The sequence below is a fragment of the Emys orbicularis genome, chromosome 4 (assembly GCF_028017835.1).
Source record: "Emys orbicularis isolate rEmyOrb1 chromosome 4, rEmyOrb1.hap1, whole genome shotgun sequence".
NCBI classification, from domain to species: domain Eukaryota; kingdom Metazoa; phylum Chordata; order Testudines; family Emydidae; genus Emys; species Emys orbicularis.
Window position 1 is genome coordinate 32738921 of NC_088686.1, and position 13338 is coordinate 32752258.

At 39.9% G+C, this 13338-nt stretch overlaps 1 protein-coding gene across 2 annotated transcripts in view; it reads left to right on the forward strand.

Annotated features, from left to right (window-relative positions):
* TTC7B (tetratricopeptide repeat domain 7B) overlaps window positions 1-13338 on the forward strand; it is a 324581-nt gene that overhangs the window by 59453 nt on the left and 251790 nt on the right. For both annotated transcript variants that reach the window (XM_065403071.1, XM_065403072.1), the window contains exon 4: window positions 980-1110. In XM_065403071.1, the coding sequence (XP_065259143.1) occupies window positions 980-1110 (131 nt within the window). The remainder of the gene's footprint in view (window positions 1-979; window positions 1111-13338) is intronic.

Genomic DNA, 13338 nt, shown 5'->3' on the forward strand with positions numbered 1-13338 from the left:
GATGGACGAACCTTGGAGCTGCATTTGTTCCAGACAGAAAGGAGTCTTGGGAGACAGGTGCTGGTCTGGGATGTAGGGGAAATCCAAGTAGGGTCCAGAATGGAGGAAGTAGGAACGCAGACCTTGTCATAGCACATAGGTGGTAACTGCCGGACTATACCCTTCTGAGAGGTGGTAAGCACCCAAATGATGACCCGTGGGATAAGAAGGGAAACGGGGTAGCCCAAGCTCCTCCATAGGGTACACGGTAGCAGTTAATTAATAAATGCCAGGTAGCCTTTGAGGAGCAAGATCGCCTGCATGTCATGGTTAGTGAACTCAGGATGGTGAAGAACTGGAAACTGTACAGACCTGGACATGAAGGGGCTGGTGACATAAGGAAATAGAGAGGGGGGAATTTTTTCAGATAGAGCCTGCTCTGGGGAGTGCAGCATGGTTCTGAGGGCGGTGGGGTGGGGGTATGTAACACGGTGGCTTGCCTGAGGCTTAGCCAGTCCTGGTTACAAGATGACCCCACATGAGAGGAATCAGGTGATTCATATAAAAGGCAACAGGGAGTGTGGAGTTGAGAGATGTAGCTGGGGACTGCTGGAAGCATGAGGCCTGGCAGTCAGAAAAGAGAAGCCCAGGAAACAGGAATCTATGAGGAGCTGGAACCCAGGGAAATCTTTGTGTTTGTTTTGGGACTTCTGATTTGTTTTTGTGACCAACTCTGGTGCCATCTTGGTGAAGAGTGAATTAAAGGATTTTGGGCTGAGAAGGCAACTAGAAACTGAATGAGTTCTTAAAGAGGCCATGGTAAATGGGAAATAGGTGTGGGTGGTGGTCTCAATGCTATATACTGTTCAAGACCACCATGCCTTAGTCGTTTTTGTTCTTCTCCTCCTCTAACGTTGCCAGAGGCTAGCTTAGCATGGTTCCCAAACAGGACTATTGTTTTAAACTAAGTGTCCCTTTTAAAACTGTGTTTTATTTTCAGGTCTTTGTCTAGAGAAGTTGCCAATTTCCTCTTCAACTAGTAACCTCCACACGGACCGTGAACAAGAAATCATTACGTGCTACGAGAAGGCTGGAGATATTGCCCTCCTGTACCTTCAGGAGATAGAAAGGGTAAGATGGGATAATTTGACCAGTTGAAACAACTGATCTTATTTATTACACAACACCTTGCAGTCATTCTTAGAACAGCAGCACCTATAGTGTTTCCACATGAAACCTTCTGAGGACTGAGAGAGACTAGATTACACGGTTTAGCTTTCATTGATGTGATCAGATAACTTGGTATTTAACCACAACGGAATGTTCCAAGCTCTATTGTCTCATAGACATGATGGTGAAAAGGATACACAGAAAACCTTGTAGTCCCCATGATCCTACAAATGGGTTTCTTTGTTTAATTTAAAAAAACAACAAGAATGAAATAAACCCATGCCTGTAAATATCAAAAGTGAAATCCTGGCTCGATGACGGTCAATAGCAAAATTTCCATTGATTTTGATGGAGCCAGGATTTCACCACAGTTCATTTCCCTTCCAATCCATAAAGTATACTGGTGGAAAAGATCCTAAAATAGTGTTGTACCTATCAGCAAGATGCATGTCATGCCCGTGGGAACAGCCAGAATAACATTTGAAGAACATATATTAATTTCATTTTATAGACATAATTCAGGGACAATGAAAGACATACCTGTAACTTCTATTTTTCATCAATAATGTAGGACTGAAAAATTCTTCAAGCAAAATGAACAAGTGAAAAAGCGTAAGGTTATTAAGGGCATGTCTACACTTACAGCGCTGCAGAAGTGCAGCTGTACTGATGCAGCTGCACCACTGCAGTGTGTCTGGTGAAGATGCTCCATGCTGATGGGAGAGGGCTCTCCTGTCGATATAATAAAACAGCTTCTGCCGTTCGCGGAGGTAATGTCGGCGGGAGAAGTTCTCCCACCAACTTAGCATTGTGCACACAGCACTTATGTCGCTATAGCTTATGTCGCTCCGGGGAGGTGGTTTATTCACACCCCTAAGCGACATAAGTTATGCCGCCATAGGCTGTAGTGTAGACATATAATTTGTTAACCAATGATAAATTTAGAACGAACTGTGTTTCTGTTACACTACATTCACTGTGCTGAGATGTAATCAAAATAAACTTTGGTCATTGCTAAAAATCTGTGACCCAGCTGTTAAGTTAAATCATAATTTATTTGCAGTAATTGCTGACATTTTACTAATAAATGTACCTTGATTTGATTTCAATGAATTAGGGTAACTTGTTAAACAATTAGAATTCTGTTTAAATAGCAGATTTCTTTTATAATGTAGTTCTCCCAGTCTTTGAACTTGAGTGTAGGTTATCGCTTTTAGCGAAGGAAAAATTAAACAGCTGGTGGAAATATTAAGAGTTAAAGTAAATTCATGTGTGTTTGACAACAGAACATTTTGAGTAAATGTAATAGTCTTATATAGGAACAAGACTGTTTAATTATAAGTGAGTGTTCTTCAAGCATTGCCTGCATGGATCCCACAGTCTGTGATGCACATAGCTGAACCGCTCAGTAATAGTGTCCGTAATATAAGTAAATTTAAAATCCTTGTGTGGGGGGGAATACCAAAGAAGCCAACTACAGTAGCAGTAACTTCAGAAAGGGGAACTACACAAAAATGAGGTAGTTAGTTAAATGGAAATTTAAAAGGAACAGTCACAAAAGTAAAATGCTTGCAAGCTGCATGGAAACTTTTTAAAAACACCATAATAGAGGCTCATATTAAATGTATACCCCAAATTAAAAAACCTAGTAAGAGGACCAGAAAAGTGTAACCATAGCTAAACAGCAAAGTAAAAGAAGCAGTTAGAGGCCAAAAGGCATCCTTTAAAAATTGGAAGTCAAATCCTACTGAGGAAAATAGAGAGGAGCATAAACTCTGGCAAGTCAAATGTAAAAGTATAATTGGGCAGGCTGAAAGAGAATTTGAAGGGCAAGTAGCAAAAGACTCCAAAACAGACAGCAAAAAAAATTAAGTACATCAAAAGAAGGAAGCCTGCCAAACAGTCAGTGGGGCCACTGGACAATCAAGGTGCTAAAGGATAACACAAGGAAGATAAGGCTATTGCGGAGAAGCTAAACAAATTCTTTGCATTGGTCTTCACTGCAGAGGATGAGAGGGAAATTCGCACACCTGAGCCATTCTTTTTAGGTGGCAAATCTGAGGAACTGTCCCAGATTTAGGTGTCATTAGAGGAGGGTTTGGAACAAATCGGAAAATTAATCAATAATAAGTTACCAGGACCAGATGGTGTTCACCCAAGAGTTCTGAATGAATTCAAATATGAAATTGCAGAGCTACTAATTGATATGTAACCTATCACTTAAATAAGCTTCTGTACTGATGTCTGTGGGCATATTTAATGTGATGCCAATTTTTAAAAAAGGTTCCAGAAGTGATGCTGGCAATTACAGGCCAGTAAACCTAACTTCAGTACCAGGCAAATTGGTTGAAACTGTAGTAAAGAACAGAATTATCAGACACATAGATGAATGTGATCTGTTGGGGGAAGAGTCAACATGAGTTGACTAAACTAAGAGTCACTAAACTATTAGAATTCTTTGAGGGGGTCAGCAGTCATGTGAACAAGGGTGATATAGTGTACTTGGACTTTCAGAAAGCCTTTGAAATGGTCCCTCACCAAAGACTCTTATCAAAGTAATCAGTCATGGGATAAGAGGGAAGGTCCTCTCATGGATCAGTAACTGGTTAAAAGGCAGGAAACAAAGCGTAGGAATAAATGATCAGTTTTCAAAATGGAGAGAGGTAAATAGAAGTGTCCCCCAAGGATCTGTACCGGGGTCAGTACTGTTCAACATATTCATAAATAATCTGGAAAAAGCGGTAAACAGTCAAGTGGCAAAGTTTGCAGACGATACAAAATTACTCAAGATATTTAAGTCCAAAGCAGATTGCGAAGAGTTCCAAAGGAATCTCACAAAACTGGGTGACTGGGCAACAAAATGGCAGATGAAATTCAGTGTTGATAAATTCAAAGTAATGCACATTGGAAAACACAATCCCCACTATACATACAAAATGATGGGATCTAACTTAGTTGTTACCACTCAAGAAAGAGATCTTGGAATTGTGGATAGTTCTCTAAAAATGTCCACTGAATGTGCAGCAGCAGTCAAAAAGGTTAACAAAGTTAGGAACCATTAGGAAAGGGATAGATAATAAGACAGTCATATCATAATGTCACTATATAAATCCATGGTAGACCCACATCTTGAATACTGTGTGCAGTTCTGATCTACCTGTCTTAAAAAAAAAAAAAAAAAAAAAAAAAGTTGTATTTGGAAAAGGTACGGAGAAGGGCAACAAAAATGATTGGAACAGCTTCCCTATGAGGTTATAAAGACTATGACTTTTCAGCTTGGAAAAGAGATGACTATGCGGGGATATGACAGAGGTCTATAAAGTCAAGAGTGGCGTGGAGAAAGTGAATAAGGAAAAGTTACTCCTTCACATATAACAGAAGAACCAGGGGCCATCCAATTAAATTAACAGGCAGCAAGTTTAAAACAAACGAAAGGAAGTACTTTTTCACAGAACGCACAATCAACCTTTGGAACTCATTGCCAGGAGATGTTATGAAGGCCAAAATTATAATGGGGTTCAATAAAGAATTAGATACGGTCATGGAGGATAGGTCCATCAATGGCTATTAGCCAAGATGGTCAGAGGTTCAACTCCACACTCTGGGTGTCCCTAGCCTATGATTGCCAGAAGCTGGGACTGGACGACAGGGGATGGATCACTTGATAATGACCTCTTCTATTCATTCCCTCTGAAACATCTGGCATTGGCCACTGTCAGAAGACAGGATACTGGGTAGATGGACCATTGGTCTGACCCAGTATGACCATTCTTATGTTCTTATGAACTTTTGTGTAGAGTTCTCCGTTGGGGCCCTATGAACAACCTGCTTATGTTTTCGTGCTGTCCTACCTAAATGTTTATCTAAGGGTCGCAACCTCAACTGATTGTGAACCAACAGCATGTAATAGATATCAAGCTGGAAATTCTGGGAAGGCAGGATCCTTGCCTCTCTTGGTTCACTTTTGCAAAAATTTGCCATTTTTGTATGCAAGTATAGTTAGTGTTAGGAATTTTTAGCTCTGTTGGGCACTTTGTTTTTCCTAAACCTCTGTTGAACTCTTTCTGCACTGTTGTAGGCTTTAGTAAACTGGCCAAATTCCTAATCTGTTAGTTTCAAGCTGTGCCCCTCCTCCCCTCCCTCTGAACAACCATGACGTTTTGTTCAGAGTTACGAATATTTCAGAGTTATGAACAACCTCCATTCCCAATGTGTTCATAACTGAGGTTCTACTGTATAGTTAAAACGGTATAACTTATGTGTAGACAAACCTTCAGAGTAACTGAGTGTCACTCTCTACAAAGATTACATAGCTATAGCTTCTCTGGTGCACCGTTTACAGATGAAGAGTGTTGTAGGTGATAGGCCAAAAATGTTACCAATAAAACTGGTTTATTGAATTTCACAAGGTCCTGCTGCGTTAACAGACATTTTGTTTCTTCTTCCATTGCTCAAGCAAAACCATCAAGAAATTAGCACTGTACCAGGCTTGATGTTACTGTTACCTTCTGTGATGATTTGGTGAATCTATGTACAGTTCATGAATTCTGATTGATATGGATTCATTTTGCATCCATATTAAACTATAAACTTCATGTTGATTGTAAGACTGGTCTGACTTTTCTGCTGTCTGTTTTTCAGTCTGAAATTCAAGAGATGTTGACAAAGAACTAATAGTGGAGGGTCTTTAAACCTTGATGGCCTTTTGTGCAAATGGAGACATCCTATGTCAGTGAGCTGGCTACTGCCCAGAAGAGCCTCCCAGATGTGCTATAACCAGGCAACTGATCAACTGAGTGGAGGGAGTTGAGGCTTTCATAGGGATCATAGGACAAAGGGGGCTGGAAATTATAAAAGGAAGGTACTTTTATTGGCCATTTTAGAGAGTAGAAAGATGGTGACTGCAGAGGTCAGAGATCAAGATTCCAAGTTCCTGGGGAGAAGCCATGTGCCGGAGGAAAAGTGAGAGAAGGGATCCTAGACTCCCTTAGAATTTAGTCAGAGTATTCTGCTAAATATACTCCAGACTGGTAAGGAAAGTAAGGCAAGGAGTAGCCTACAGATATTTTATTGTTTGCCTAGATCTGTATGTCTCTTTTGCTGTCTAAAGTAAAGCGTGATGGTGTTTAGAAATCCTTTTGCAAAGTCTGTGTGCTTCAACTGTCAGATGTCCCTGAGGGGACAAATATAAACCAGAGTGCCCACAAAGTTGGAGTTATGAGAAAGAGTGTGTGTAAGCCACTGGGATGTCTTAGGGTCTGGGGAGTCAGCACTGGTTCTGGGGGCCCTAAGACAGTTTTACCAGGACATCCCAGAGACATTCAGGGCCACCCAGAGGATTCAGGGGGTCTGGGGTCTTCGGCGGCAGGTCCCGGGGTGGAAGGACCCCCCCGCCGCGGGTCTTCAGGGCACTTCGTCAGCGGGTCCTGGAGCGGAAGGACCCCCCGCCGCCGAATTGCCGCGGAAGAAGCTCCTGGGGCCCGGGCCCCGCGAGAGTTTTCCGGGGCCCCCGGAGCGAGTGAAGGACCCCACTCCACGGGCCCCGAAAAACTCTCGTGGGGCCCGGGGCCTGGGGCAAATTGCCCCACTTGGCCCCCCCCCCCCCCCCGGGCGGCCCTGGAGACATTGCTGGAGCATGCTCAGACCAAGGGAATCTTAAGATTACACAGGTCCAGGATTGGGATCAAAACACAGTAGTCTGGTCAGTGCCCAGCCACATGACCAGGTCTGTAACATCTTCATATATAATCAATAGGACATGAAGGAGGGCATTTAAAGGTGAACTACAAAGTTGAAATGAAAAATTCCAGAATATATATTAACTTGCATTTTTAAAAAAATATTTTCTTTTGTGCTAGGGACTAAAGGCATCAGTGAAATACCACTGGTTAGTAAATGGGGACTTGCCACAGGATTTCACATACACCTCTACCCCGATATAACGCGACCTGATATAACACGAATTTGGATATAATGCGGTAAAGCAGTGCTCTGGGGCGGGCGGGGCTGCACACTCGGGCAGATCAAAGCAAGTTCGATATAATGCAGTTTCACCTATAACACGGTAAGATTTTTTGGCTCCCGAGAACAGCATTATATCGAGGTAGAGGTGTACTGGGAAAGGTGAAAGAAAAAGAAAAGCTTAAACTTATTTCTGTGCTGAATGTTTCCTGCAGTCTTGTTGATGAAGAACACAAAGCATGCAAAGTCCTGTGTAAACGTTATATTATTAATTTGGAATTAAAAGTGCCATATACTCTTTACCTAAATGTCTGTTTAATTTGCCCCAGGAATAGCTTCAGCATTTCAAAAGTAAATAGTTGTCTGACCCAGAAAGAGCTCATAGTACTTTAGTGCTTTTGTATTACTAAAAGATTAATTTGTAGTTCTAAAATGTAACTCCCCATATGGTGCCTTTCTTTGTCACATGAAGCTATCCACTGTTTGTCCTCTGTGTGCAGTAACTAACAAACCGTACCTTCTTTATGCTGCATAGGCAGTGTCAGAATGGAAATTCTCATTATTTGCTTGAATTGAATACTGTTATTGATGACTCATCTATTTGGTCATTCCAGTTGAAAAGTAATGTAACATTATTTTATGTACTAATCAGCACTTTTTCATTTGATGTTTTGGGAGTGCTGAGTCTCTAGAAGTAACACTAGGTCAAGGTTAAAGCTATGTGACTTACATAATATACACTACAAATACACTTCCTAAAACTGGAAAGGGGCTGCACCAGTTTGTTTAGCAATTGCCTTCTCTTTCTTCCTAATAGAGATTTTGCTTTCTTGTTGACAAACCTTCAGATACAGTTAATTTTGTTTGTTTGCTGCATGAAGAGATGTCCTTTGCGCTTGACAGATGTGAATTGATTGGTTGTTTTGGTTCATTGCCATATTATATGATTTTTATGAAGTTAAAATGTTGCTTGGATTTTCACCTAAGAGACATCTGTACACAACTGAATTTAATCAACACAGCAACCTCAGAATTCATATGGTGAAAAGCACTTTTTCCTTGTTTAAGTAATAAAATGTGTTGGAAATTTTTTAATCAAAGCTGGCATTTCAGAGCCTCCTTAGTGGAAGAGAAAACATGAGCAAGCAGGTTGAAGCACAGGACCGAGAGTTCGGAAATCTGAGTTCTATTCCCAGATTTCCTCAGTGACCTGGGGCAAGTCTCTGTGCCACAGTTTCCCAATTTTGAAATATGGGGAAAATCTTGAAGTTATAACCATTGTTTATTTGTGTAAAGATTTGAGCTTCTGAATTAAAAAATCTTCTTCTCTTCACTTCAGCCTACGCCTGCCCTTCATACCCTCCTCCTTCTTATTCTCATACCCTCATACCCCCTTGCTTATTCTCCCCTGCCCTGTCCCCCTTCCTTTCTTTTGGTTTAGCAAATCCCCTCCTAAGTAAACCCATCCAAAGATTTTCTGTCTGTTAGCCTGTTTGTATAATGCTCTGTACAATGCCCCCCACTTCTCAGTTGGCCCCTACCATAATAAATCTAATGGACAATAATAATCAGATATCTACTTTAATTGCACTCATTTTCTGTAGACATTGTTGCAAGAGGGGAAAAAGGCTACGTGCTACCATAACAAGTTTTTTCTGCAGAGCCAAAGCAATAATATTGATTGAAATATTCATATTTTAGTTAAAACATTATGAAAATAGGGTTTGCTAGAGATGATTTTAAGTAATGGTAAGTACACACCACTTTTTGTAATTGGGTTTATCTCTAAAATGTTTAAATCCATTCTCAGTTGGTAGTGTCTGGACTTTATCACCATTTAATGTCTGTTTGACTATTTTCACCAAGGTTTCCAATAGTCCCAGTCCAGTTCCTAGTGGACATAACTCCATATTGGAAGTGGCATTAACTGTCAGTCTTACAATGTGCCAGGATTTATCAGTGATCAAACTGGAATACCCTTTCCGCCCTAAAGGGTGACTCTTCTTGGTGAAAAATGAGGCATATTGGTGAGGCAGTATGTAAGGAATGTCTCCACAGCTACTGCCACGTGTTCCCTGTTCGGTGAAAAGAACATCTCTTCCCACAGTAGTCTGTCACTTTATAGGAATACTTAACACTTCACTGAAAATTTAAAAAAGAAAAGAGATCTATGAAATTACAACAGCCCCACAAAATGCTAAATAAAATGTGTATATTGAGTCTGTTCTTTATAATTAATAAACATTGTATATTTGACTACTTAAATTTCCTTTTGACAGGTGCACAAATCAGAATAGTCCCCTAAACTAGGGGGCACATACATTTTATGAATAAGTTAATTGCATAATTCCCATTTACATATTTTAGTTTAGCACTTGTCTTCTCTTTTCTTTGATTTCCATCCATCAGCTCAATAGCAATGATCAGGCTGAATGAAGTCTGTCAACTCTTTCTATCTTGTACCAGCTTCACAGCTTTGTTTATCTTTAACCTTTTTGTTCTGTCATTCTTGACCAACACATCCTCGGTCTTCCTCCATTTCTAGTTGCTTGGAGTCTGGTATGTATCGCCATGTATGGTATCTTTTCCAAGTCCATTCTTGCCATGTGTCCAAACCATTGAAGTTGTCTTCCTTGAATCTTCCGGAACAGCATTATTTCTTGCCCTAACTGTTTTCTTATCTCTTCTTTTTTAATCTTCTGCAGTCTCGAAACTCTCAGTATTCCTATGAGCCAGTTCATCTGCAGTCAAAATCTTTCATTTGTCAGCTTTCCTCCTAGTCCCTCATTCCGACCTACATACACTGATATAACCCTACCCGATATAACACGAATTCGGATATAACTCGGTAAAGCAGTGCTCCGGGGTGGGGGAGGGCTGCGCACTTCAGTGGATCAAAGCAAGTTCGATATAACGCGGTAAGATTTTTTGGCTCCTGAGTACAGCGTTATATCGGGATAGAGGTGTAGTAGTACTTCCAAGACCGTTGTTTCGTATACACTGATTTTTGTTTTTATCTAAATGTCTTGAGCCTTCCAGGTATTTCAGAGTTTTCCAAATGCAGTAGCAGCTAGTCTGATTGTTCTTTATTTGTCTTCATAATTCCAATTCTTTGATACTAGTCCTCCAAGGTAAACAATTTTTTCCCACTTGTAGTTCTTTGTCTCTGAGTTTGATCTTTACCTCTTTCTTTTGTTTTCCAAGTGCCATAATTTGTCTTCTCCATGCTGATCTTCAATCCAAATTTTCTGCTTTCCCTGGCTACCTTTTCAGTTATTCTCTGTAAATACTGCTTAGTCAGTGCAGTGAGGTCAATATAATCTGCGAATCTAAAAGTTATGCACTGTCATACCATGTAACATGACTCCTCCCATTTCATCTCTCTGCTACAGCCATTATTGCTTACAGCATCAAGTTGATAGCATTTGTAGCATTGCTTTAACGAGGCAAAAATGTTAATCTTTTTCTTAATAGCAGTACTAATTTAAACCAGTTTTCTTCAGCAGAATTAAAGAGCTGCTTAGCAAGGATGAAATAGAAGTATTATTATATTGCTTATATGAATCACAGAAGTAATATGTCAAAATACCTACAGCATGTGTGTGAAAGGTTTCTTTCAGGCATTGAAGAAATTGTTCAGACCCATTTTGTGTTCAAAAGCACCCAAATGTTTTCTTTTTAAAACCTGAAACTGATCATGGATTTAGACATCAATGATATCAAGTGCTATTAACATGTTTTAAAGAAAATTGGTTTAGAAATAATTGTCAAGTGTTTGAAGATCTTTATGCTGCTCACATATAGTCCAGTACATGCTTAAAAGTTTAGTGCTAAATTAAATACCAAGCTGCAAGTTCCAAGGTGTGTGTCTCTTTAGTTGCCCATGTTTTAATTTCATGTCACATGTTGAAATGAAACTGGATTTTTCCCTTGTTTTTTTCCCTGTTTATAAATAACAAATAAGAGAGCTCACTATAAAAAGTGTGTTAATGAACATTAATGGTTGAGATTTTAAATGCATAACATTCAGGAAATTAATTTATGGTTTACCAGAGAAGGTGGTGCACTCAACCTCACTTGGAGTCTTTTACACAAGATTAGATATCTTTCAAAAAGACATGGTTTAATCCAGTTTCTAGGGAAAAATCTATGGCCTGTGTATGGAGGTGGTCAGACTATATGATTGTAGTGGTCCGTTCTGGTCTTAGACCTAGAAAGTCATTACTAAATCACGCTGTAACTGAACCAGCTCCTACAGATGAAAGCTCTTGGAGGCCTGATTCTGAAGCAGCACCACTAAAGTCATTTGAGTTACATCAGTGCAAAACCAGCAAAAGTGGGATCAGAATCACGCCCTTTATCCTACTGCCAATCTCCTTAGCAATTATCCTGTTATCAATCCCATCAGAGACCTGGTTTTCCTTTCTCCCTGAAATATATTTTGATAAGGAACTGGTTTTCTTTTCTGCTTTGAACTTGGATTATATGTATTTCCCTTAATCTTTTCTTTGTCTCCCCGTATTCTCTAAGATAAGAAACTACTTGTTCTTGTAAAATATGTGTAATGAAGGAACCCTAGAGTGTGTGTTAAATCAGTTCAGTAGCCACAGGAAACCATACTTAAAAATTAGTCTTATATTAATAATGTGATGGATGTTGCCAAATTTAATTTTGTAACTGGTTGCAATGTGTATTAAAATAGATCACTTTCTCAGAAACCCTCTGAAGTAGCTGAGAAGCTGCCCTTCTATCATCAAGCTACATTATAGGCACTTAGATACAATAGTGGTGGACACAGTAAAATGCTTAAGATAGTATTTCACTTGCACACAGTTGCTTTGTAGGGTATGTCAGTGTTGAAAGCTTGGTGCTGAAACTTGACACAGGGATAAGGAAGGCCTTCGTACTAGCTAGCTAATAGATTGGCAGAAGGATGCACTTCTGGCATGTCTAAAGTGAACATTAGAGACACAAGGTGGGTGCGTTAATATCTTTTATTGGACCAACTTGTGTTGATGAAAGAGAGACGCTTTCAAGCTGTACAGAGCTCCTGAAGGAGAACTCTGTGTTGCTCAAAAACTTGTCTCTTACACCAACACAACTTGGTCCAATATTAGATATTACTTCACCTTGTCTCTCTACTATCCTGGGACCAACACTGCAAATAACAATGGAACATAAAGTGAATGTTCTCAGTTAAAAATTACTGATACAAGTTAGATGTCATCAAGTCAGAAGGGCCTGACAAAATACATCCTAGAATATTTAAGGAACTGGCTGAAGAGTATTCTGAGCCATTTGAGGTTATCTTTGAGAACTCATGGAGGACGGGAGTGATCCCAGAGGACTGAAAAAGAGTAAATATAGTACCTATCTATAAAAAGGGGAATAAGAACGACCCAGGAAATTGTAGACCAGTCACCTTAACTTTGGTACCCGGAAAGCTAATGGAGCAAATAATCAAACGATAAATTTCTAAGGACCTAGGAGATAAGACAATAAGTAACAGTCAACATGGATTCTTCAAGTACAAGTCATGTCAAACCAACCTAATACCCTTCTTTGACAGGGTTACAAGCCTTATGGATGGGGGAAGTAGTGCATGTAATATAGCTTGACTTTAGTAGGGCTTTTGGTACTGTCTCATGTGACCTTCTCATAAACAAACTAGAGAAATATAGTCTCGATGAACCTACTATAAGATGGATGCACAGCTGGTTTGAAAAACATACTCAGAGCAGTTTTTTAATGGTTCACAGTCAGGCTGGAAGGACAGATCCCACAGGGCCTGAGTTCTGTTCAGTATCTTCATAAATTATTTGGATAATGGCATAGAGAATGCAGTTCCAAAGATTGCAGATGATACCAAGCTGCGAGGGGTTGCAAGTGTTTTGGAGGATGGGATTAGAATTCATAATAATCTTGATAAAATGGAGAAATGGTCTGAAATAAATAGGATGAAATTCAGTAAGGACAAATACAAAGTATTACACTTAAGAAGGAATAATCAGTTGCACAAGTACAAAATGGGAAATGGCTTGCTAAGAAGGAGTACTGCAGAAGAGTTCTGGGTGTTATAGTGGATCCCAAACTTAATATGAGTCATCAATGTAATGCTGTGCAAAACAAAAACAAACAAACAACCCCAAACCCTGAATATCATTCTGGGATATATTGGTGGTGGGGCTCAGGCTTTGGCTTCAGCCCTGGGCAGCTGGGCTCAGGTTA